This window comes from Lepidochelys kempii, chromosome 1 (assembly GCF_965140285.1).
Source record: "Lepidochelys kempii isolate rLepKem1 chromosome 1, rLepKem1.hap1, whole genome shotgun sequence".
In the NCBI taxonomy this organism is placed as follows: domain Eukaryota; kingdom Metazoa; phylum Chordata; order Testudines; family Cheloniidae; genus Lepidochelys; species Lepidochelys kempii.
Window position 1 is genome coordinate 210,599,801 of NC_136380.1, and position 26,089 is coordinate 210,625,889.

General features: G+C 46.6%; 1 protein-coding gene across 15 annotated transcripts in view; it reads right to left on the reverse strand.

The window, feature by feature from the left end:
• Window positions 1-26,089, reverse strand: part of VAMP1 (vesicle associated membrane protein 1) — a 127,696-nt gene that overhangs the window by 45,764 nt on the left and 55,843 nt on the right. For 3 of the 15 annotated variants that reach the window (XR_012154851.2, XR_012154850.2, XR_012154852.2), the window contains exons 5-7: window positions 12,191-12,262; window positions 11,556-11,662; window positions 7,439-7,620 (exon numbers count right to left, since the gene is read on the reverse strand). The exons of 6 other annotated variants lie outside the window; for them this stretch is intronic. Coding sequence is in view for 4 of the 9 variants with exons in the window: in XM_073311060.2 (XP_073167161.1) it covers window positions 16,742-17,283; window positions 17,872-18,286 (957 nt within the window). In the remaining 5 variants the exon portion in view is untranslated. 6 more of the 15 variants (XM_073311060.2, XR_013634603.1, XR_012154858.2 and 3 more) reach the window with 6 other exon arrangements.

Genomic DNA, 26,089 nt, shown 5'->3' on the forward strand with positions numbered 1-26,089 from the left:
TAAATTATGCCAGTCACAGATTTTTTGATACCCTGATAACTGACATGCAGGCATCCTGCAAAATGGCCTTTTCAAGTCCCCCCCCCACCATCTCATTGATCCTGGGGAACATATAATGGCAAGCAGCAGTTAAAGCTAATTGAGAAATCTCTTTTCAGGGGGTAGCCATGTTAGTCTGTATCAGCCAAAAGAACCAAGGAGTCCTTGTGGCACTTTAGAGACTAACAGATCTCTGGCCTCCTTTCTTCACACAAGAAAACAAGGTGTCAGGCCTCACTCTCAGCTGGCAATTGCACCCTGACAGGAAGAAAATGGCTGGAATCAGACTGCAAAAGCTGCCACCTCATTTTCACTTCTTCACACAAACAAAGCTTGAGCTTCCTATGTTTGTTGTTTCAACAGCAGTAAGCACCACAGGCAATAAATAAGAGGAGTGGCTGCTGCAGCTAGACATTAATCCTGGCAGTAAAATAAAGGCTACTTTAACAACACTACTACCCCCTCACAGAACCAAGAAGGCAAAAAGTCCCATTGAGGCAACATGATGGTGCCACCTTTATGTACCAGACTCTATATCCCCAGAGATGAAGGAACCAAATCCCCAGGTAGCCCCATTCTCATGAGAAACTGGTCACCAGGCAGATGCAAGCCCCCATCCTCTAAAAACAGTTGAGTCTCTTATTCTATGTCTCCTCTCCACCACTGTGTCCCTCCCCCCTTCCTTCCACACCCCTTCCCCCTCTCCCCTGCTCCCCCGGGAGCAGCAGCTGAGCTGGGGGAACAAGTGGGGGGTGGGGGCGCAAGGAGGAAACCCATGGAGCAAGTAGGGGGGAGGCTGAGCAAAGGGGGGACTGGGGCCAAATGTGAGTGGGGAGAGGGGGGCGGAGGAGTGTAATTTTTTTGGATGGACATTTAATTTTTTTAACTTGAGAGAGAGAAAAATATATATTTTTAATATGTTCAATATATATATTTTAATATGTTCACCTTGTACATGAGGGAAAAATATTTTTCCATGAGGGAGAAACTTTTTTTTTTTTTTAGAATAAGAGAAAAAAATATTTTTCTTCACATGATGGGGAAATATTATGTAAAAGAAAAATTATGGAAGAAAAATTCTTTAACTATGGAAGATTTTTTTAACATGACAGAATTTTATTTTTAACATGATCAGGAAAACATTTTTAACACAAGGAGGAAATTTTTTAATACACCACAAAAAAATTTTGTTTTATCGGATGGAATTTTTTATATGATGGAAAAAATATATATTTTTAACATGCCAGAAAATATTTTTTCTTTTACATGACTAAATTATTCTTTTTTTGCACAATTTTTTGAAAAATAAAATTTGTTTTTAATGCAGAAAGTATTGTTTCAAAAAAATTTTGATTTGTTTTTCAGTTTTTATAAAGAATTTTTTTCTATTTTTTTTTCAAAAAATACTTTTGTCTTATGACTTCTAACAGAAATCAATTTTATATCTAAATATATATGTATTTATTTTTATTCCAAAAGTTATTTTTTTCAAACAGTTTTTCTATCTTTTGCAAAAAAAAGTATCAGTTATCTTTTTCTTTTTTAATTTTTGATTGTGTACACATTGAATTTTTTCAAAAAAATATTTGTCCTATTTTTTTAATGCAGAAATAGATTTCCTCTGGGACTATTTCCTAGGAACAGCTGATCTATAGGGCAAAAGGGGAACTTAGGGATCCCAGTTACTTGACAAACACCTCCAGTGAGTTAAACAATGGTCCTTCTCTGTGTATACCATAGAGTGCCTCGTCTATCAGCATCTTCATCAGAGGTGGGGATGCTCCTCCCTAAAAGAGTTTCTAGGCCTCACGGATGTTGGGGTGGATCCCAGTCACTCCCAAAAGGGGTAGGTTTTATCCCAGAGAAGAGTTTATGGTCCTCAACTCTCTCATAGGGTGACCAACTACTGCATTCTACCAATTGTCCTAGAGCAGTTATCAGACCTCATTAGTAGCAGTTGAGGGAGTAGATGTTAGTGTAATGATGGCTTTTATATCTTCTCGTTATGTCTTGCCTTCTGTTTCAACAAAGTATTCAATTTAGCTGTAAAGGCGGGTCCCAGCTAGTGTAGTCTCCTCCTTTGGGTAACTGCCAGCCAGAAACACATGCCAGAGGCCAATTTCACCCAGAGTACCAACTTCCTTGGGAATACATTGTGCATCAAAGTCATTAGCTACTCTCACAAATATAGACACTCTGTTTGTTGGGGGGGTCATCTCACCATCTGTAAATTATGGTATTCCTGACGATTTTCACGGTTCCCAACTCCAGATAGATAATAGCATCCTCAGTGTCTATGGGCACCTTAGCCAGTACAAGGGCTTGGTTGGGTTTACATAGAACAATTAGCTTACAATGCTCTTTTAAAGTCCAGTAGGGCTCAGACGAATAATCAGAACTTCAACCACATCAAAATTAGATATGAATGCTTTCTTGCTGCAGAAGTTGGGGTGGCAGAGGGAGTCCAGTGGTGCCTCCAAAATGAAATGCAATTCCCCTTTCCTTCCTGAGCTACTAGGGAGCAGGCAACACTCACCTGGTGTCCCAGGCACCTGCTATTGTCAACAGTAAAGGAGATCCTCAGTATCCCAATGTTAATGTTGGATAGGTGGGAATCCTGAAGCCACCTCACAGCATTATAAATAAATTAATCTTGGCGACTTTCCCTGGAGTATTGACTTTTGTATAGAATTAGTACCAGCCCAAACAATACATCAAAAAGCAATTCGTTTTACCTCAACAATTTCACAATGTTGTATTAAAATGAAACATGACGACCTCGGGCATCTTGGGTTGGATAAGACCTATGGGCATGTATGAGCCAGATTCTGCTGGCGATGGATGAAGATTGATGGGGAGCAGTATTGTAAGACCTGTGCCCAGTATACACAGTGGAAGATTCTACCCACAAGAGCTGCTCCACTGTTTCATCTTCACAGTGAAGGCCGTGTGGATTTAGTTGAAATGGATTTTCTCACAACTGAATCCAATAGCAGAAATACTTGTATTAGTTGTAACTGATCATTTCACAAGGTAGGCATAGGCTTTTCCACACTACAGACCAAACAGCCTGCTACTATTTCTAAAACTCCTTGAGAAAACTACTGTGTGCATTATGGGCAACCCAAGTGGATGCACAGGACTTCAAGAGCCGATTAATTCAGGAACTTGTAACTATGGTAGGTGTAAAAAAAAAACCATCAAAAATCTAGGACAATAGCCTATCATCCACTGGGAGATCCACAGCTTGAATATTTTAATTGGACCCTGCTTAATATGTTGGCAACCTTAAATCTCAAACAGAACTCTAGATGGAGCCAGCATGTTAGCCATCTTGTACATGCTTACAACTGTACGTGAAATGAGGCCACTGGGTATTCTCTGTATATCTTAATGTTTGGACTAGAAGACCTAACTGCAAAAACCTGTACCTAGGTCAGGGGGCAACATCTGCAACAACACTACCCCTGGCACCAGGTACCTTACCTCCCCTAACCCTAAGTCAAGGGGCCCTACCTGCCCCCAACCCTAACCCTCGAACAGCAGATCCTTCCTAAACCTACGTCAGGGGCCCTTTTTGCCATAACCCTCACCCTAGCACCAGATGCTCTACCTCTCCTAACCCCAACCTTATGTGATGGAGCTCTGCCTTCCCCAACTGTAACCCTAGTACAGAGGGCCCTTCTTAACCCAACCTTATCCCTAATTGAGGGGACCCTACCTGCCATAGCCCTAATCATAGTAATGGATTCACTACCTCCCCTAACCCTAAGTTAGGGGACCCTACCTGCCACAACCCTAGCCCTTGGTCAGGGGACTGTTGTCATGGATCCATAAGTCCGGTACTCTATGACAACTTTGGAACAGTCCCTGGGAGGACCTCTTCAGTGTGCCAGACCCCCTTAGGTCTCACTCTTTCACTAGCTAAGGCACTCAGCTTTACCACCTCCTTGGACCGAGACTCCAGCACTTCTGCTTCACATCCTGAGCTCCCTTCAGCAAGCCCACCTGAGATGAGCATCTGAGGGAGACCAGTACCCCCAAGGGGAGCAATACATGACACCCATGACACCCATGACACTTCTCAATCTGCAATGACTCTCAGCCAGTGTTGTAAAGCAGTAGGGTTTATTAGATGTCTGGAACGCAGCATAGAAAGTCCTTGGTTAGCATACAGACCAGAAAGTTACAGCATGGTCCATTCTGATCAGCCCAGAGCCCCTCTGATTAGCCCCCCACCTTGGCTTCCCCTCTGTCCCTCTATGCCCCTCTGTCCCAATTCCCAGGTGAGTCACACCTGGCCCCTCCTCAGTCTTTTGTTGTCTATCTGGTCAAACTCGGCTGGCTTCCTGCAGAGGGGTGTGCCATTCACGTCATCAGTTGCTAGGTACCAAATGCCCCAGTGATGTGTTTGCCATTGTCTTCATGGAACCTCCATTAACCTGGACCCCAAACCTGAGGCAACTAGGTGCCATTCACTCCTTTGTCATAGCCTGCCCAAGCATAAACAGCCTTTTCCAATCACCTAGCTAACCATGCAGCACATAGGGGAAACTGAGGCACCCACAGTATTCATAAAGTACTACAGAAAATTCCCACTACATCACATCACTTCCCCCATCACATCTCTTCCCCCTTGAGACTGAATTGAGAGGGGTCACTTTACCCAGTGACCTGGGGAAGTTCGAACCCACCAATGTTACTCATAGGTGCCACAGCATCTTTCCAAGTTCCTTGGTGGTTGTTCTATAAGGCACATCCATGATCCGTTTAGCACCCTACTAGTCTATGGCACTTACTGTTTCCACTACCCAGCTCAGAGCAGTTTCACATCCTCCAGGATTGGTCTGTTCAATGGCACTCGCAGGGTGCCCATGAAGAGCTCTCAGCCCTTTTGCCACCCCAAAACCTTTGGGTTTGAAACTGGGCTGGGGTCCTGTCACTTCCTTCTCCCCTCTATGTGCCCAGGGAGTGAGGAGCACAGTGACCGCACATTCCTCCATGTGTCAGCCATCTTAGCTGTAGCCTGGGGTGTCCTTACCCTTGGTTGGAACAGGGAGTGGTCCGGTGAGCATTGGTTTTTAACCCAGTCACATCTCTGGGGCTCTGGTATCCCAACACCTGGCAAGGAATGCAGGGTGCTCCTGCACATTGGCAGGCCCCCTCTGTAGTTTTGTCCTAACCCCAGTGCTGTGTACATGCAAGGAGCCTATCTCCCAGCCTGGGGACAATCTGTTGCCCTCAACCCCAGGACACAGTCACCTCCCAGCCCCTCTTCCTGGAGGGTCATGATTGGGGGTCTCGGTGAAGAAAACACACCATACCACTCTGACCAGGTGTGTCTGTTACAAGCAGCAACCTTCCAGCTGCTTCACCTTCCTCTGGGCCTCTCTCACCACTGGACAAGGCAAGCATATTTGGCAATCATCCTGCCCTGCCAGTGTCACTGTCTCCCAATGCTCAGCTGGGGTCAGCTACCACTGTGCTCAGCTCTGCCTTTGCTTTCCCAGTGAGGGTGTAGGCAGTGAGCGCTGCAAGTACTCCTTTTCTTTTTGCCTTTATGACAGTATCAAAGACAGTGTGAGTCATCTCCTGTGTGGAGATGGGCAGGGACCATCCCTCCATCCCATTCAGCTACAGGTGTCTCGTTACAGCCAGGTGTCCTGTGCTGTTACCAGCCTTGTTACTAGCCATGGGAAACCCCCCTCCTTCCTGCCAGCCTGCCTATTTGCATGTTCACTGACACCTGCATTCTCAGCCTGCTAGTTTCCTGGATTCAAATCCTTGGCTGTTACAGGCCCAGGGACTGGATCCTGTCTTAAAGTGACACATGCAGTGCAGTTGTAGCTATGTCCGTCCCAGGATATTAGACAGACAAGACGGGACCCTCACCAACATAAGTTGGTCCAATTAAAGATATCGCCTCACCCACCTTGTCTCTTTAACATGACACAGTTATTTCCCAAAAGGACATCAAAGCTAATGTCCTGGAGAACCCCAACTACCAGCCACCCTGCTCCCTCCTGTTTCTGCACGGATCTGAGACATAAGCGGGGCAAATGGCTTCAAATTTGGAACTTTCACCCAAGTTACACAGCCCTTCAGCATTTGATGGGGTTGTACCACACAAGACCTGACAAGGATTCTCTCTCTACCAGAAACTCTCCACCCCATGAATATCTTCCCATTAACCTTCCACTCCCCTGGGGATCAGACGTGTCTGAGTTCAACAGGACATGTATATCGATGCCTGGAGTTGGAACCCCTCTGGGCTAGATACCCACGGCTGGCCTGTGTCAGCTGACTCATGCTCATGAGGCTCAGGCTGTGGGGCTGTTTCATTGCTGTGTAGACTTCCGAACTTGGGGTGGAGCCCAGGCTCAAGAACCCTGCGGGGTGGGAGGGTGCCAGAGCTCAAGCTGCAGCTCGGTCTACACAGTAGTGCAACAGCCTCGCAGCCCAAGCCCCACAAGCTGGAGTTGGCAGGTGTGGGCCAGCCATGAGTTTTTCTTTGCTGTGTAGACATACCTTTCGTCACCAGCGCTGGTGTCCCTGAGCTATGTGACTGCTTTCCTCTGAAAGTTCAGTCATGTAGTTCACTCTAGAGCCTGAGTTACAGGCTGCCTTCCTGGTTGGACAGTGTATGACACAGCCTCTCTGTCCTAGACAAACCTTATTTCAGCAAGCCTTGGGCATTCTGCTCACTTACGTTCCGTCCATCTGCAGATATTACATCTCAGGTTTCTGAGTCCCATTGAACAGCTTTGGGTTTCCCTAAGTTCCACTTCTGGGATGCCACCATGGAGTGGGTCTCTTTCCCCAGCCCCATGCTTAGGCCAGTCCCCTTTGGGTCTCTTTTCATACCAGAGCCTGCTGTCCACAAATTCATCAGCCAACCAGCCTGCACTATGCAAATCCATGGGCTTCCTGTCCACTAACCACATTTTAAGGTCCTGAGGACAGATTTCATAAAGTTTCTCCGACCCAACCCGGTTACACAAATCCTCCAGGGTAGTGACCTTAGCTCCCTTACGCCATCTCTGGAAATATTCACCTATCACCATGGTGAGTTCCATATAGGTCACACCCCAAGTCTTGCACCCCCTGAAACCTTTTCCTATAAGCCTCAGGGATCAGCTTCAATGTAAGCAGTAAAGCCTTTTTGAATAACGCATAGTCTCTGCTATCAATTCCATTCATCTGGCTGTAAGCCTCTGACTTTGAGATCACATAAGGGGATGAGACAGAGGAGCTAGTCGACAAGGTCAACCTGGTTCAAATTGCAAGCTTTATCAAAGGCAGTGAGGTAAGCATCTATATTCCCCCTCCTTAAACTAGAGTAGCAATTTGGTATCTAGGTTCCTTGTGGAATTAGCATGCTGGGTCTTTCCCCACTTACCCCTTGGTGGGTCCTCTTGCCCCATAGCTTCTCCATCTCCAGTTCATGCTTTTTCTGCTTCTCCTGCTATTCTTCCATGTGTTTTTGCTGCTTTTCATAGTCCTCTAGCTCCTTCGCTCTCATCTCCAAGTCCCATTGCTTCAAATCTGTCGATTGGGAGCCAGGTCATGAAGACCCTCCTGCTGGATGGGGAACAGGATCTTGTGGATGCCCTGCTGCTGCCTCTGCTGCTCTTGAACCTTCTTGACTCCCCATTTGGGGTTAAAACCTGCTTCTTGGACTAAAAAGAAAAGGAGTACTTGTGGCACCTTAGAGACTAACCAATTTATTTGAGCATAAGCTTTCGTGAGCTACAGCTCACTTCATCGGATGCATCACGAAAGCTCACTATGTAGCTCACGAAAGCTTATGCTCAAATAAATTGGTTAGTCTCTAAGGTGCCACAAGTCCTCCTTTTCTTTTTGCGAATACAGACTAACACGGCTGTTACTCTGAAACCCTTCTTGGACTAGTCATCTCTGTCCAGCTGGCCAATCAGTTGCTCTTTGTTGAGCTTCTCAATGCTTAGTCCTTCTTCTCTGCACAGGCTTGCAATGTGCTTCATAGGAAATTGGTTATATGCCATGTTCTTGCTGCTTCCTTTAACTACCCTAGTTTTACCCTGCCAGTCACTTACTGCAAAATACTCATGGTACATTCAGTAGCCAACCATCCTCTTGGTGCATTCAGAAACCATCCTCAGCTGCCATGTGTCATGGATCCACAGGTCTGATGCTCTAGAACAGCTTAAGAACGGTTCTTGGGAGGATCCCTTCAGTGTGCCAGAGCCTATACGGTCACATTCGTTCACTAGGGTAAGCCATTTGGCTTCACCACCTCCTTGTACTGAACCTCTAAGCCACCAGCAACCCTGCTACACATCCTGAGCTCCCTTCAGCAAGTCCACCTGAGATGGGCACCTAAGGAAGCAATGCCCCCCCCCCACCTTCACCATCTTCAGTGAGTCTTAGCCAGCGTTGTAAAAGCAGAAGGGCTTATTAAATGTCTGGAACACAGCATAGAAAGTCCTTGGTTAGCATAAAGAAAAGAAAGTTACAACATGGTCCATTCTGGTTAGTCCAGAACTCCAGGCAAGTGGTGTCCACCTTTGGCTCCCTCCTCTGTCCCTCTGTGCCCCTTTGTCCAAATTCCCAGGTGAGTGACACCGGCCCCTCCTCAGTCCTTTGTTCCCAGCTGGTCAAACTTGCCTGGCTTCCTGTGGCAGGATGGGCCATTCATGGTCATTAGTTGCTAGGTACCAAATGTCCCGGTGATTGGATTTGCCATTGTCTTCATGGACCCTCCATTGACCTGGGCCCGAAAGCCAAGGCAACAGGGTGCCATTCACACCTTTATCAAAGCCTGCCCAAGAGCAAACAGCCTTTCCCCACCATCTAGTTAACAATGCAGCACATAGGAGAAATTGAGGCATGCACAGTATTCATACAAAACATTACAGGGTTGCAGTTTGGGGGGGAATGTGGTTCCCTGCCCACCAAACTATGCCCCTACCACTTTTAAAAATGGATGGGGGCCAGAGCACCCCTGACCCTCCCAGTTCCAGGACCCCTGCCCAGAAACCAAACCCAAAGTCAGGGGCCCCTACCTGCCATAACCCTAAACCTAGCAAGGGTGTGTGACGGAATGAGAATTTTCTGTAAATATTTTGTATGAATATTGTGCGTGCCTCAGTTTCCCCATATGCTGCATTGTCACCTGGGGTGGAAAAAGGCTGTTAACTCTCTGCAAAGGCCTAGAGATACAGAAGTGAGCTGTCTTAGGTTTGGGGCCCAGGTCAATGGTGAGTCCCTGAAGACAATGGCAAATCCAATCACTGGGACATTTGGTACCTAGCAACTAACAATCATGAATGGCCCACCCCACCATAGGCAGCCAGGCGCATTTGACCAGCTAGACAAGAAAGGACTGAGGAGGGGCCAAGTGAAACTGCCCCGGGAAGTTGAACAAAGAGGACTCAGAGACCAAGTGAGAGTCAAGGGGGGACACACAGCTTGGCTGGGGCTGTGACTAACCAGAATGGACCATGCTGTCACTTTCTTTTCTCACTGCGCACCAAGGACTTTCTATGCTGTTTTCCAGATATCTGATAAACACGCATGTTATTACAATGTGGCTGAGTGCCATGGCAGATGCTGAATGTGGGGGCGCATTGCTTTCTTTGGGGGTATTAGTCTCCCTCAGGTGCCCATCTCAGGTGGACTTGCTGAAGGGAGCTCAGATTGTGAAGCAGGGGTGCCGAAGGCTCCAAGGTTCGGTCCAAGGAGGTGGTGAAGCTGAGTGAACGAGTGAGACCCTAACAGAGTGTGGCATGCTGAGGATATCCTCCCAGGGATGGTTGCAGAGCTGTTCCAGAGCACGGGACATGTGGATCCATGACAAAGAGTGGCTACCTCCCACAACCCTAACCCTAGCACCAGGTGCCCTACCTCCCCTAACCCTAATGTTAAATCATGGGGCCCTACCTCCCACAACCCCAAGCCTAGAACAGGGTGCCCTACATCCTCTCATCCTAACCCAAAGTCAGCAGGCCCTTCCTGCAACAACCTTAACCCTAACAAGGGGGCTCTAGGTGCCCCAAACCTAACTGTTAGTGGGACATATCTGCTACAAACCTAACACGAACAAGGGTGCTCCAACTCTCCTAACCTGAATCCTAAGAGGGCCCCACCTGCCCCAACCCTAAGCCTAGCATTGGTTGCCCTTTCTCCCCTAAACCTAACCCTAAATTAGGGTTCCATACCTGCTGCAACCCCAACCCTAGCAAAGGGAGCCCTACCCGCCCCAGTCCTAACCCTCAGCATCTAGTGTCCCATATCCAACTGTTGGGGATACGTCAGTTAGCTGAGGATAAGAGCTGTGTGACAGTGGGTGCAGAAACACCAGGTCACTGAGAACTAGAATGGGGAAAAGAGATGATAACTAAAAAGCACTTATGGTGCTGGGGAGGAAATCCCATCACTGTTTCTTTAAGGCCTGAGGCCAGGAGCCTTGCAGAGAGGGCATGGCAAGGTTCCCCTCACCCAACCAATTGGGAGGAGGTTTAAGGAAGGGGACCAGCATATATGTTGCCTCCTCCCTCATATCAGGGGCAGACACCCACCACAGCAGGAGAAGCTGCCTGCTGAACCCTCTGAGGACTAACTGGAGAAAAGGAGCCTGTCACCTTTGGGAGACTAATAAGAGGTTCTGTCACCAACTGCCCTGTAACTAGGGTTGCCAACCCTCCCACTTTTGCTGGGAGTCTCCTGGAATCACACTCTATCTTGTGGAGGCTACTTCAGCCAAACCGGGAGATTTTTGGCACTAACAGTCTGGCGCAGCAGCAGAGCTAAGGCAGGCTCCCTTACCTGCCTTGGCTCTGTGCCGCTCCCGGCAGCGGCCAGCACCAACCCTGCGGCCCCTGCAGAGGAGGGAGGGACAGAGGGTCTCCGCATGTTGCCCCCATCCTGAGCAACGACTCCACAGCTCCCATTGGCCGGGAACTGTGGCCAATGGGAGCTGCGGGGGTGGTGCCTGCAGTGAGTGGTGACCAGAGACCCCCTGGCTACCCCACCTAGGAGCTGCTGCCAGAGAGATATGCCAGTTGCTTTCGGGACCTGCCCAAGGTAAGTGCTGACCCCCTGATCACCTCCTGCACCCCAACCCCCTGCCCCAGCCTAAAGCCTGCTCCCAAACTCCCTCCCAGAGCCTGCACCCCAACCCCTTCCCATACCCAACCCCCAACCCAGAGCCCACTCCCCACACCCAAACTCCCTCCCAGAGCCCAATCCCACACCCCCTCCTTCACCCGAACCCCCTGCCCCAGCCTGGTGAAAGTGAGTGAAGGTGGCGGGACAGGAGTCTTTGGGTTTGCTCAATTAGACAGTTGGCAACCCTACCTGTAACTTTGGGAAGTCTTGGTGCTGGGCAGCTATAGTTCAGAGCCCTCATGCCAGCAGCCAGCCCACAAGTATAAGGTCTCACCTTAGTTCTCATCAGCTAAGTCGCTACTTGTGACACCAACAGCCCCTCCAGTTCCCAGTCTCCCCAAATCTGTCCTCCCTGAGTTCTTAATTACCAGACACTTGGACTGTTCCCATCAGGTGTGTCACCCCCAGTGCCATGAACCCAGGCACCCAGTATTCAGTTCACTTTGCCATTCACAGACTGCACACCGGAGACCTGCTTGGGATAAAAATTAAAAAGGTTCATATAATAAAAAAGGTTTATTTAATAGAAAACCCACAGATTCAAAGATGACATAGGAAGGGAAAGCAAATACCTATAAGTTACATAGAAAATAAACATAAAGACACAACCTCAGGCTTTACACCTCCATACTAGATAAAAATCCCTGTCTAACACAAGTTACCTATTGCCTTTGAACAGTTTCCCAGCGTACCACCTAGCCACACGGTTGGACCCAGCATTCATAGGCAGCTTCTTGCCCAGAGACTGTAACTTTGGGAAGTCTTGGTCCCTAAGTTTCTGGGTGAAAACCCCAGTTTCAAACCTCCTTTTAAAAAGGCTTTTTCCTCTCTCCCTCCCCCCACTTTCTCTGTTGCTGCATGGTGACCACTCATTATTCAGAGTGGGAGAAATTCCCTTTTGACTTGATGGCTCAATGTTTTCCAATTAACTCTACTGGCCCATCATTGTCTTTTCCTGGACTGCACAATGGATAGTTAACTGGAGCCAGTTTTGTGTACGTACTGGGCTTGGGAAATGTTCCTCTCTGCAGTACAGTGTAGTTGAAGTTGCAGTAAAGGTTATCAGCACAGTTTTCTGTATGCATAAAGACAAATTCATAACCACAGTTTATATAGGTAGCTCATAATGACCATCCAGTTTATAACATTACAATCTTTCATAAAAGACCTTACTCGATATACTTTTATAGTACAATAATACAGTATACAATCAGTTGGTTCAACTACTAATTTTGGGGGTTTAAACCTCAGGGTGCCTGGAGCCTGATTGTCACAGAGCCACCTGAAGAAGAAACTGGCTACGGTCCTACAATGCAATTCCAAGGAGGAGAGCTGGGGACTCCTGTTTTGATAGAGTGACCATTTGAAGGTACAGCCCAAGGGAGCTGGGTATCTCTTGAACAGGGGAAAGAAAACTGACCCGGATTCTTATGTGGACCCAGAGTGGGCAAGAACTGGGGCAACAAATGAAGTGAGTTACACTTTGTAGAAAGTCGTAATAATTCAGATACCACAAAGCTAGTTGAGGTAACTGAAAGAACCCGAGCATGATGATGAGTGGTTCTGTCAATTACCCCAGTTGCAGGACCATGAGGGGTGACAGGGTGGCATGCTGGAGGGCAGCATCCTATGACACAGGCTAGCCTGACATCAATTCTGGTCAAAATAATGGAAAAGTTGACATGGGATTAAGTTGGTAAAGAATGAAAGGATAGGAGTATAATTAATGTCTTTGGCTTTACTGGAAAAAAGGTCTTGTCTGACAAACCCAAATTCATTCTTTCATGAGATTACAAGTTTGATTGAGAAAGGAAACTGTGTAGATGTAACAGATTTAGACTTTTGTAAGGTGTTTTACTTAGTACTGCATGGCATTTTGATTAAAAAATTAGTACTATACAATATCAATAGAGCACACATTCAATGGATTAAGAACTAGCTGACAGATCTCAAAACGTAGTTGTCAATGGGGAATCGTCATTGAATTGGAACGCTTCTACTGGGGTTCCACAGGGATCAATATTAAGCTTGATGCTGTTCAATATTTTCATCAATGATCTGGAAGTAAATATAAATTCATCACTGATAAAATGCGTCGCTAAAAATTGCCAGAGTTGTAAATTATGATGAGGACAGGGCAGTCACGCAGAGCAACCTGGATCACTTGGTAAGATGGACCCATTCAAACAAAATGTGTTTTAATACAGCTAAATAAAAAGTTATATCTATAGGAAGAAAAAATGCAGGTCATACTTATGGACAGGGGGACTGTATCCTGGATTTTAGAAATCATAGGGGACAAACAATGGAACACGATCTCCCAATGTGATGCTGTAGCAAAAAGAACTAATGACATTCTTGGATGTACAAACAGGGGAGTAGTGTAATCACATAAGAGAAGTCTGGTAGACAATTTTCACAGACTAGAGATAAGACTCAGAAGTTATACCAAGGAACAATACAAGAGTTCTTATTACATTTACTTATGATCATCCATTCTTAATTCTTTAATACCTAACACATTTATCATGCTGCCAAAGGTGCACTTGTCTGTAAAGCACTTTTAAGAGTGTTTGAATGGATTGATCCAAAAGGCACATGTTTAGAATATCAAAAGCAATCTCTTAAAGTTATTGTTTACAATCTCGATTAGGCCAACTTGCTTGGACTGATAAGGGAGTTAAAATCTAAAATGTGGTTACTTGAAGTCTCACTAGAAAGCATAGACTTAGCAAGACAAGGGAGGTAAGATAAAGAGGGTGTACCTATAGAGACACTACACAAAGACGGCAAAGAGTCCTGTCGAGCCTTATAGATGTAGGGTATGTCTACACTACGAAATTAGGTCCAATTTATAGAAGTCGTTTTTTTAGAAATCGGTTTTATATATTCGAGTGTGTGTGTCCTCACAGAAAATGCTCTAAGTGCATTAAGTGCATTAACTCAGTGGAGTGCTTCCACAGTACCGAGGCTAGAGTTGACTTCCGGAACGTTGCACTGTGGGTGGCTATCCCACAGTTCCCGCAGTCTCCGCTCCCATTGGAATTCTGGGTTGAGATCCCAATGCCTGATGGGGCTAAAACATTGTCGCCGGTGGTTCTGGGTACATATCGTCAGGCCCCCGTTCCCTACCTCCCTCCTTGAAAGCAAGGGCAGACAATCGTTTCGCGCCTTTTTTCCTGAGTTACCTGTGCAGGTGCCATACCACAGCAAGCATGGAGCCCGCTCAGGTAACCATCACCGTATGTCTCCTGGGTGCTGGCAGACGTGGTACTGCATTGCTACACAGTAGCAGCAACCCATTGCCTTGTGGCAGCAGACGGTGCAATACGACTGGTAGCCGTCGTCGTCATGTCCGAGGTGCTCCTGGCCACGTCGGCCAGGAGTGCCTGGGCAGACATGGGCGCAGGGACTAAATTTGGAGTGACGTGACCAGGTCATTCTCTTTAGTCCTGCAGTCAGTCCTATTGAACCATCTTATGGTGAGCAGGCAGGTGATAAGGATTGCTAGCAGTCGTACTGTACCATCTTCTGCAGGGCAGGCAAGAGATGAGGATGGCATGCAGTCCTTCTGCACCGTCTGCTGCCAGCCAAAGATGTCAAAGATAGATGGAGTGGATCAAAACAAGAAATAGACCAGATGTGTTTTGTATTCATTTGCTTCCCCCCTCCCCCGTCTAGGGGACTCATTCCTCTAGGTCACACTGCAGTCACTCACAGAGAAGGTGCAGCGAGGTAAATCTAGCCATGTATCAATCAGAGGCCAGGCTAACCTCCTTGTTCCAATAAGAACAATAACTTAGGTGCACCATTTCTTACTGGAACCCTCCGTGAAGTCCTGCCTGAAATACTCCTTGATGTAAAGACACCCCCTTTGTTGATTTTTAGCTCCCTGAAGCCGACCCTGTAAGCCGTGTTGTCAGTCGCCCCTCCCTCCGTCAGAGCAACGGCAGACAATCGTTCCGCGCCTTTTTTCTGTGCGGACGCCATACCAAGGCAAGCATGGAGACCGCTCAGCTCATTTTGGCAATTAGGAGCACATTAAACACCACACGCATTATCCAGCAGTATATGCAGCACCAGAACCTGGCAGAGCGATACTGGGCGAGGAGGCGACATCAGCGCGGTCACATGAGTGATCAGGACATGGACACAGATTTCTCTGAAAGCATGGGCCCTGCCAATGCATGCATCATGGTGCTAATGGGGCAGGTTCATGCTGTGGAACGCTGATTCTGGGCTCGGGAAACAAGCACAGACTGGTGGGACTGCATAGTGTTGCAGGTCTGGGACGATTCCCAGTGGCTGCAAAACTTTCGCATGCGTAAGGGCACTTTCATGGAACTTTGTGACTTGCTTTCCCCTGCCCTGAAGCGCATGAATACCAAGATGAGAGCAGCCCTCACAGTTGAGAAGCGAGTGGCGATAGCCCTGTGGAAGCTTGCAACGCCAGACAGCTACCAGTCAGTTGGGAATCAATTTGGAGTGGGCAAATCTACTGTGGGGGCTGCTGTGATGCAAGTAGCCCACGCAATCACAGATCTGCTGATATCAAGGGTAGTGACCCTGGGAAATGTGCAGGTCATAGTGGATGGCTTTGCTGCAATGGGATTCCCTAACTGTGGTGGGGCCATAGACGGAACCCATATCCCTATCTTGGCACCGGAGCACCAAGCCGGCAAGTACATAAACCGCAAGGGGTACTTTTCAATAGTGCTGCAAGCTCCGGTGGGTCACAACGGACGTTTCACCAACATCAACGTGGGATGGCCGGGAAAGGTGCATGATGCTCGCATCTTCAGGAACTCTGGTCTGTTTCAAAAGCTGCAGGAAGGGATTTTATTCCCAGACCAGAAAATAACTGTTGGGGATGTTGAAATGCCTATATGTATCCTTGGGGACCCAGCCTACCCCTTAATGCCATGGCTCATGAAGCCGTACACAGGCAGCCTGGACAGTAGTCAGGAGCTGTTCAACTACAGGCTGAGCAAGTGCAGAATGGTGGTAGAATGTGCATTTGGACATTTAAAGGCGCGCTGGCGCAGTTTACTGACTCGCTTAGACCTCAGCGAAACCAATATTCCCACTGTTATTACTGCTTGCTGTGTGCTCCACAATATCTGTGAGAGTAAGGGGGAGACGTTTATGGCGGGGTGGGAGGTTGAGGCAAATCGCCTGGCTGCTGGTTACGTGCAGCCAGACACCAGGGCGGTTAGAAGAGCACAGGAGGGCGTGGTACGCATCAGAGAAGTTTTGAAAACCAGTTTCATGACTGGCCAGGCTACAGTGTGAAAGTTCTGTTTGTTTCTCCTTGATGAAACCCCCCGCCCCTTGGTTCACTCTACTTCCCTGTAAGCTAACCACCCGCCCCTCCTCCCTTCAATCACCACTTGCAGAGGCAATAAAGTCATTGTTGCTTCACATTCATGCATTCTTTATTCATTCCTCACACAAATAGGGGGATGACTACCAAGGTAGCCCAGGAGGGGTGGTGGAGGAGGGAAGGAAAATGCCACACAGCACTTTAAGCACAGCACTTTAAAAGTTTACAACTTTAAAATTTATTGAATGACAGCCTTCTTTTTTTTGGGCAATCCTCGGTGGTGGAGTGGCTGGTTGGCCGGAGGCCCCCCCACCGCGTTCTTGGGCGTCTGGGTGTGGAGGCTATGGAACTTGGGGAGGAGGGCGGTTGGTTACAGAGGGGCTGCAGTGGCAGTCTGTGCTCCAGCTGCCTTTGCTGCAGCTCAACCATACACTGGAGCATACTGGTTTGGTCCTGCAGCAGCCTCAGCATTGAATCCTGCCTCCTCTCATCACACTGCCGCCACATTTGAGCTTCAGCCCTCTCTTCAGCCCGCCACTTACTCTCTTCAGCCCGCCACTTACTCTCTTCAGCCCGCCACCTCTCCTCCCGGTCATTTTGTGCTTTCCTGCACTCTGACATTATTTGCCTCCACGCATTCGTCTGTGCTCTGTCAGTGTGGGAGGACAGCATGAGCTCGGAGAACATTTCATCACGAGTGCGTTTTTTTTTCTTTCTAAGCTTCACTAGCCTCTGGGAAGGAGAAGATCCTGTGATCATTGAAACACATGCAGCTGGTGGAGAAAAAAAAAGGGACAGCGGTATTTAAAAAGACACATTTTATAAAACAGTGGCTACACTCTTTCAGGGTAAACCTTGCTGTTAACATTACATACATAGCACATGTGCTTTCGTTACAAGGTCGCATTTTGCCTCCTCCCACCATGTGACTACCCCCTCAACCTTCCCCCCTCCCTGTGGCTGACAGCGGGGAACATTTCTGTTTAGCCACAGGCAAACAGCCCAGCAGGAATGGGCTCCTCTGAGTGTCCCCTGAAGAAAACCACTCTATTTCAACCAGGTGACCATGAATTAGATCTCACTCTCCTGAGGATAACATAGAGAGATAAAGAACGGATGTTGTTTGAATGCCAGCAAACATACACTGCAATGCTTTGTTCTACAATGATTCCCGAGTACGTGTTACTGGCCTGGAGTGGTAAAGTGTCCTACCATGAAGGACGCAATAAGGCTGCCCTCCCCAGAAACCTTTTGCAAAGGCTTTAGGACTACATCTAGGAGAACCGCAAATGCCAGGGCAAAGTAATCCTTTCACATGCTTGCTTTTAAACCATGTATAGTATTTTAAAAGGTACACTCACCAGAGGTCCTTTTTCCGCCTGCTGGGTCCAGGAGGCAGCCTTGGGTGGGTTCGGTGGGTACTGGCTCCAGGTCTAGGGTGAGAAACAGTTCCTGGCTGTCGGGAAAACCGGTTTCTCCGCTTGCTTGCTGTGAGCTATCTACAACCTCCTCCTCCTCCTCCTCCTCATCTTCTTCGTCCCCAAAACCTGCTTCCGTATTGCCTCCATCTCCATTGAAGGAGTCAAACAACACGGCTGGGGTAGTGGTGGCTGAACCCCCTAAAATGACATGCAGCTCATCATAGAATCGGCATGTTTGGGGCTCTGACCCAGAGCGGCTGTTCGCCTCTCCGGTTTTCTGGTAGGCTTGCCTCAGCTCCTTCAGTTTCACGCGGCACTGCTTCGGGTTCCTGTTATGGCCTCTGTCCTTCATGCCCTGGGAGATTTTGACAAAGGTTTTGGCATTTCAAAAACTGGAACGGTGTTCTGATAGCACGGATTCCTCTCCCCAAACAGTGATCAGATCCCGTACCTCCCGTTCGGTCCATGCTGGAGCTCACAGCTGCAGCAGCACAGGAGCTAGCAAACAGAGCTGTAAACAGGGGAGTTTGAGTGGGAGTTCTGTTGGAGGAGAAGGTATTTGTGTTTGTTTGGTTTTGTATTGGTAGTATTTGTATGTGTAGAGGCTTGTAGGGGCTTTGTGCTGGGAGAGAAGCTGAGCCCTGATTAGGGGGCGGGGCTTCACTGACTAGGGGTCCTATAAAGGTAGCAGCCAGTCAGGCAGCAGCACAGACAGCTGCAGTGGCACAGGAGCTAGCAAACAGAGCTGTAAACAGGGGAGTTTGAGTGGGAGTTTGAAAGCGGAGTTTGTCTTGTGGTGCTTGTGTGGGGTTTGGTTTTGCTGTGGGTGGTGGTGTTTTGGTGTGGTTTGTGTTTCCCAGATTAACAGGATTTAGGTGGGAAGGCTATGACAGATTCAGAGGTGGCAGTGGGAGTGACCCATGTAGCAGATGACACAATGAAGATGACTGGATGTGGAAGCTGTGGTATGTACATGATCCTGGAGGGGGCACCTGGTAAGAGTTTTGTCTGCATGAAATGCCGTCTGATAGAGCTGATGGAGGAAAAGATCAGAGGTTTGGAGATGCAGGTGGAAAGTCTGGTAGCGTTTAGGAAGGGGTTTGAGCAGATTATGGAGCAAAGACATGAGGTATCTGAAGGGAAAAGCTCAGACTTGCAGATGGAAGTAGGACTAGGGAATTCTGAGGGGAGACTGGGTGAGGAAAGTGGTCAGTGGAAGCATGTGACTAAAAGAACTAGGCAGAGGAAAAGACGGGCTAGTGAAGGAGAAATAGAGCTTCAGAATAGGTTTGCAGAGTTGGAAAATGAAGAAGGGGCTCAGCAGGTAGTCACTGAAGGTGACAGGGCAAGGAAGAAGAGAAGAGCGGTTAGTCCTATAGGAAAAGGGGAAGAGTTAATGGAGATTACACCTAATATGAGCCCCAGGAGGATACAGGATGGGTTAAAAAGGATTACAAGGGAGAATGGGAATGGAAAAAACTTGCAGCCAGAGGGAACAGGGGATAGACTGGAGAATAGCACCGTCACTAGGAAAAGGCAGGTCTATGTGATTGGGGACTCTTTACTGAGAAGAATAGATAGGCCTGTAACCAGAGCTGATCCAGAAAATAGGAGGGTGTGCTGTCTTCCAGGTGCTAAGATACGGGATGTAGACCTGAGGTTAAAAAGGATTCTAAAGGGAGCGGGAAAGAATCCCCTAATTATCCTTCATGTGGGAACAAATGATACGGCTAGATTCTCGCTGGAAAGTATTAAGGGAGACTATGCTAGGCTGGGGAGGATGCTTAAGGAAATTGAGGCTCAGGTGATCTTTAGTGGGATTCTGCCTGTTCCTAGAGAAGGGCAACAAAGGTGTGATAAGATTATGACTATCAATAGATGGCTTAGGCAGTGGTGCTATAAGGAGGGCTTTGGGATGTATGGCCATTGGGAGGCATTCATGGATAGAGGACAGTTCTCTCGGGATGGACTTCATCTGAGTAGGGAAGGAAATAGACTTCTAGGATGGAGGCTGGCACAACTGATTAAGAGAGCTTTAAACTAGGAATTTGGGGGAGATGGTTGGGAGATGTCCAGGTAATCTCCACGCCAGAATTTAGCATAGAGTGGAAAGAAAATGAAGTAAGAGTGGATACAGCTGTAGGTAGGAGGAAGGGCAGTGTAGATACAAGTCTAATAGGTTATACTGGTAGTAAAATAACAGTGCCTAATAGGGTACAGAATGTGAGTGAGGCCAAACAGCAAAAATTAAGATGTTTGTACACTAATGCAAGGAGCCTAGGTAACAAAATGGAGGAACTAGAGTTACTGGTGCAGGAAGTGAAACCAGATATTATAGGTATAACAGAGACCTGGTGGAATAGTAGTCATGACTGGGCTACAGGTATTGAAGGGTATGTGCTGTTTAGGAAAGACCGAAGTAAAGGTGGTGGAGTAGCACTGTATATCAATGATGAGATAGAATGTAAAGAAATAAGAAGCGATGAAATGGATATGACTGAGTCTGTCTGGGCAATAATTAAATTGGGGAAGAAAACTATTAGAGCCTCCCCTGGGATAGTGCTTGGGGTGTGCTATAGACCGCCGGGATCTAATTTGGATATGGATAGAGCCCTTTTTAATGTTTTTAATAAAGTAAATACTAATGGAAACTGTGTGATCATGGGAGACTTTAACTTCCCAGATATAGACTGGAGGACGAGTGCTAGTAATAATAGGGCTCAGATTTTCCTAGATGCGATAGCTGATGGATTCCTTCAACAAGTAGTTGCTGAACCGACTAGAGGGGATGCCATTTTAGATTTGGTCTTGGCGAGTAATGAGGATCTCATAGAGGAAATGGTTGTAGGGGATAATCTTGGCTCAAGTGATCATGAGCTAATTCAGTTCAAATTGAATGGAAGGATTAACAAAAATAAATCTGCAACTAGGGTTTTTGATTTCAAAAGGGCTGACTTTCAAAAATTAAGGAAATTAGTTAGGGAAGTGGATTGGACTGAAGAATTTATGGGTTTAAAGGTAGAGGAGGCCTGGGATTATTTTAAATTAAAGCTGCAGAAGCTATCGGAAGCCTGCATCCCAAGAAAGGGGAAAAAATTCATAGGCAGGAGTTGTAGACCAAGCTGGATGAGCAAGCATCTTAGAGAGGTAATTAAGAAAAAGCAGAAAGCATATAGGGAGTGGAAGAAGGGAGGGATCAGTAAGGAAAGCTACCTTATTGAGGTCAGAATATGTAGGGATAAAGTGAGACAGGCTAAAAGTCAAGTAGAGTTGGACCTTGCAAAGGGAATTAAAACCAATAGTAAAAGGTTCTATAGTCATATAAATAGGAAGAAAACAAAGAAAGAAGAAGTGGGACCGCTAAAAACTGAGGATGGAGTGGAGGTCAAGGATAATCTAGGCATGGCCCAATATCTAAACAAATACTTTGCCTCAGTCTTTAATAAGACTAAAGAGGATCTTAGGGATAATGGTAGCATGATAAATGGGAATGAGGATATGGAGGTAGACATCACCATATCTGAGGTAGAAGCGAAACTCAAACAGCTTAATGGGACTAAATCGGGGGGCCCAGATAATCTTCATCCAAGAATATTAAAAGAATTGGCACAAGAAATTGCAAGCCCATTAGCAAAAAATTTTAATGAATCTGTAAACTCGGGTTGTACCGTATGATTGGAGAATTGCTAACATAGTTCCTATTTTTAAGAAAGGGAAAAGAAGTGATCCAAGTAATTATAGGCCTGTTAGTTTGACATCTGTAGTATGCAAGGTCTTGGAAAAAATTTTGAAGGAGAAGGTAGTTAAGGACATTGAAGTCAATGGTAAATGGGACAAAATACAACATGGTTTTACAAAAGGTAGATCGTGCCAAACCAACCTGATCTCCTTCTTTGAGAGAGTAACAGATTTTTTAGATAAAGGAAACGCAGTGGATCTAATTTACTTAGATTTTAGTAAGGCGTTTGATACTGTGACACATGGGGAATTATTAGTTAAATTGGATAAGATGGGCATCAATAGGAAAATTGAAAGGTGGATAGGGAATTGGTTAAAGGGGAGACTACAACGGGTCCTACTGAAAGGTGAACTGTCAAGTTGGAGGGAGGTTACCAGTGGAGTTCCTCAAGGATCAGTTTTGGGACCAATCTTATTTAATCTTTTTATTACTGACCTGGGCACAAAAAGTGGGAGTGTGCTAATAAAGTTTGCAGATGATACAAAGCTGGGAGGTATTGCTAATTTAGAGAAGGACAGGGATACCCTACAGGAGGATCTGGATGACCTTGTAAACTGGAGTAATAGGAATAGGATGAAATTTAATAGTGAGAAGTGTAAGGTCATGCATTTAGGGATTAATAACAAGAATTTTAGTTATAAGCTAGGGACGCATCAACTAGAAGTAACGGAGGAGGAAAAGGACCTTGGAGTATTGGTTGATCATAGGATGACTATGAGCTGCCAATGTGATATGGCTGTGAAAAAAGCTAATGTCGTCTTGGGATGCATCAGGAGAGGTATTTCCAGTAGGGATAAGGAGGTTTTAGTACCGTTATATAAGGCACTGGTGAGACCTCACCTGGAATACTGTGTGCAGTTCTGGTCTCCCATGTTTAAGAAGGATGAATTCAAACTGGAACAGGTACAGAGAAGGGCTACTAGGATGATCCGAGGAATGGAAAACTTGTCTTATGAAAGGAGACTCAGGGAGCTTGGCTTGTTTAGCCTAACTAAAAGAAGGTTGAGGGGAGATATGATTGCTCTCTATAAATATATCAGAGGGATAAATACCAGAGAGGGAGAGGAATTATTTAAACTCAGTACCAATGTGGACACAAGAACAAATGGATATAAACTGGCCACTAGGAAATTTAGATTAGAAATTAGACGAAGGTTTCTAACCATCAGAGGAGTGAAGTTTTGGAATAGCCTTCCGAGGGAAGTAGTGGGGGCAAAAGATCTATCTTGCTTTAAGATTAAACTCGATAAGTTTATGGAGGAGATGGTATGATGGGATAACATGGTTTTGGTAATGAAATATTCATGGTAAATAGGCCCAATGGCCTGTGATGGGTTTTTAGATGGGGTAAGATCCAAGTTACCCGGGAAAGAATTTTCTGTAGTATCTGGCTGATGAATCTTGCCCATATGCTCAGGGTTTAGCTGATCGCCATATTTGGGGTCGGGAAGGAATTTTCCTCCAGGGCAGATTGGAAGGCCCTGGAGGTTTTTCGCCTTCCTCTGTAGCATGGGGCACGGGTCACTTGCTGGAGGATTCTCTGCTCCTTGAGGTCTTCAAACTACAATTTGAGGACTTCAATAGCACAGATATAGGTGTGAGGTCTTTTTTAGAAGTGGTGGGTGAAATTCTGTGGCCTGCATTGTGCAGGAGGTCAGACTAGATGATCATAATGGTCCCTTCTGACCTAAATATCTATGAATCTTTTGCGATTCTGGGACTCCATCATGGTCACCTGTGCTGATGAGCTCTGCAGGTGCTGATCACCTGTGCTGATGAGCACCTGCACATCACTGTGATGTGCAGGTGCTCATCAGCACTGTGATGTGCAGTGCATGTGATGTCACATCACATGCACTGTGCTGATGAGCTCTGCAGGTGCTCATCACCTGTGCTGATGAGCACCTGCAGCTTGCCACGCTGGCCAAACAGGAAATGAGATTCAAAAGTTCGCGGTTCTTTTCCTGTCTACCTGGCCAGTGCATCTCAGTTGAGAGTGCTGTCCAGAGCGGTCATAATGGAGCACTCTGGGATAGCTCCCGGAGGCCAATACCATCGAATTGTGTCCACAGTACCCCAAATTCGAGCCGGCAACGTCGATTTAAGCGCTAATCCACTTGTCAGGGGTGGAGTAAGGAAATCGATTTTAAGAGCCCTTTAAGTCGAAATAAAGGGCTTCATTGTGTGGACGGGTGCAGGTTTACATCGATTTAACGCTGCTAAATTCGACCTAAAGTCCTAGTGTAGACCAGGGCTTAGGAAGGAGATTCCACCACCTCCCTAGGTAACACATTCCAGTCTTTCACCACTCCCATTGTATTTCTTCCCCCATTTACTCTGCAGCAGCGCTTCTTTTACAGAAGCTGAAGATCCCTGTAGCACCCAAAAATTCTGTGGGGTTTGCTCATCAAGTGAGTACTACCAGTACAATTGTGACGTGAAAGTGGGGATAGGGACATGTTAAACCTGTGGCATATCAGGGGGGGTGCAGCTGAAAGTGCTGCTCAGCCCAGCCTATTGAGACCAGGGGCACATAAGGGTGACAGCTTGAAGGTGCTGCTTAACCCAGCTCATTGACTACAGGGACACATGAGGGGATCAGCTTGAGAGCACTGATTGATCCGGTCTGCTCAGACTTGCTCTGTTAGCGGTGTGTGTGTACGCGTGTTCATCTAGTCCTAAGGCTGGAGGAACCCAGTCCTGGGGAACCTAGGTCCTGCAGGATAGCTCCATTGGGAGGGGACTTGCAGAAGGAAGGAGTATAGCGCCATATGAACACACAAGTGACATAAGAAGTACATTAATAGAATTACAGAACACCCCCTGTCCCCCCAGAAGAGTAACCCTAATAAATGAGCATACCCCAAAGTAACGGGCACATCTGGTAACAAGACAGCTTCCTGCCTAGTCTAATATGGTTTGGGGGGCAAAAACTGGAAGATGAATGGTCTGGTTAATATGAAATTCAGAAGATACCTTAGGCATAAATTTAGGATGTGAAACTTTTTCCTTGAAAAACATTTTAAAGGGGGGAATCTGCCATTAAAGCCCCCAGTTCTCCAACCCTTCTGGCAGAAGTGATGGCTCCCAAGAAAGCTGTTTTCATGGACAGCTGATGCAGCAATGAACACGTAGCTAATGACTCGAAAGGGTTGTTTCCTAAGGCAATTAAGGAAAGAGTTCAAGTCTCATATTTGAGTAGGTTCTCTAATCTGTGGGAAAAGATTCATCAGTCCTCTGAAGAATCTTGACATTATGGGGTGGGAAAAAAATGAAAAGCCTTCAACAGGTGAATGAAAAGCTGTTATAGCTGCCAAGTGCACCTTGAGAGAACTCATAGTGATGGTGGGAAGGGCTTGAACAAATTCTGGAGGGGTCCTTCTGCTGACTGAATGACTCCAGAACTCCACATGGAACAGACACCTGCTTTTCCAGATTGTGCTTGTTTGGTACCTAAACTGTCCTGAATCTCCCTGGAAGAACTGAAGATGTAATCTAGTGAGCTGGGTTATGAAGATACAAGCTGCCTTATGACATAGCACTCAAAGACAGTTTCTTGCCAAGATTTGAGGATTTATCTGAATCCTTAAAATTAGATTTCTTAGGCTCACAAACCTACTTGTAGGCAGGTAAACCTTGCCTGTCACAGCATCCAGAGAAGTTCCTATGAAATTTGAGTCACCGCAAACTTTTTGAGATTGAGTTGGAGGCCTAAATTGTGAAACAGAGATCTTGTTGCTTGTACTGCCAATAGGACTTCTGGTAAGATAGACCTCTGAATAGCTAATTGTCAAGATAAGAGAAGACAATTATCCCTAGCTGACATAGGTGGGCAACTATGACAGTCATGATCTGTGAGAATATCCTTGGGGCACAGGAGATGCCAAAAGGGAGCACGCAGTACTGGAAGTGATCGTGGTCAACTGTAAAACAAAGCAATCTCTCATAAAGAAGGAAAAATTATGACATAGAAATACACATCCTGAACGGCGAGAGCCACAAACAAATCTCCAGAACCTAGGGAGGGAATTATAGCTGCAAGGGTCATCAGCCTGAATATCTGCTGTTTCGCATAGTTGCTTAGATATCTGAGATCTAATATTAGTCTCCATCCTCCGTTCTTTTTGGGGACCAGAAATTACTTGGGATAGAAACCCTTTCCCTTTTGCTGCACTGGAACTGGTTCTATGCCCCCTAAAAGCAGAAGAGAGGCAACTTCCTGTCTCAGCAACTGATCATGAGATGGGTCCCTGAAAAGAGATGAGAAAGTGGGTAAGAGGCAGGGATGGAAGTGAAATGAATGGAATACATGGATGTTATGACCTCCAAAACCCATTTGGCAGAGCCTATTCTCTCCCATGCCCGTTGGAAATGGGAAAGACAGTATCCAAAGGGAGGTTGGAGGGATAGTGCATCAGT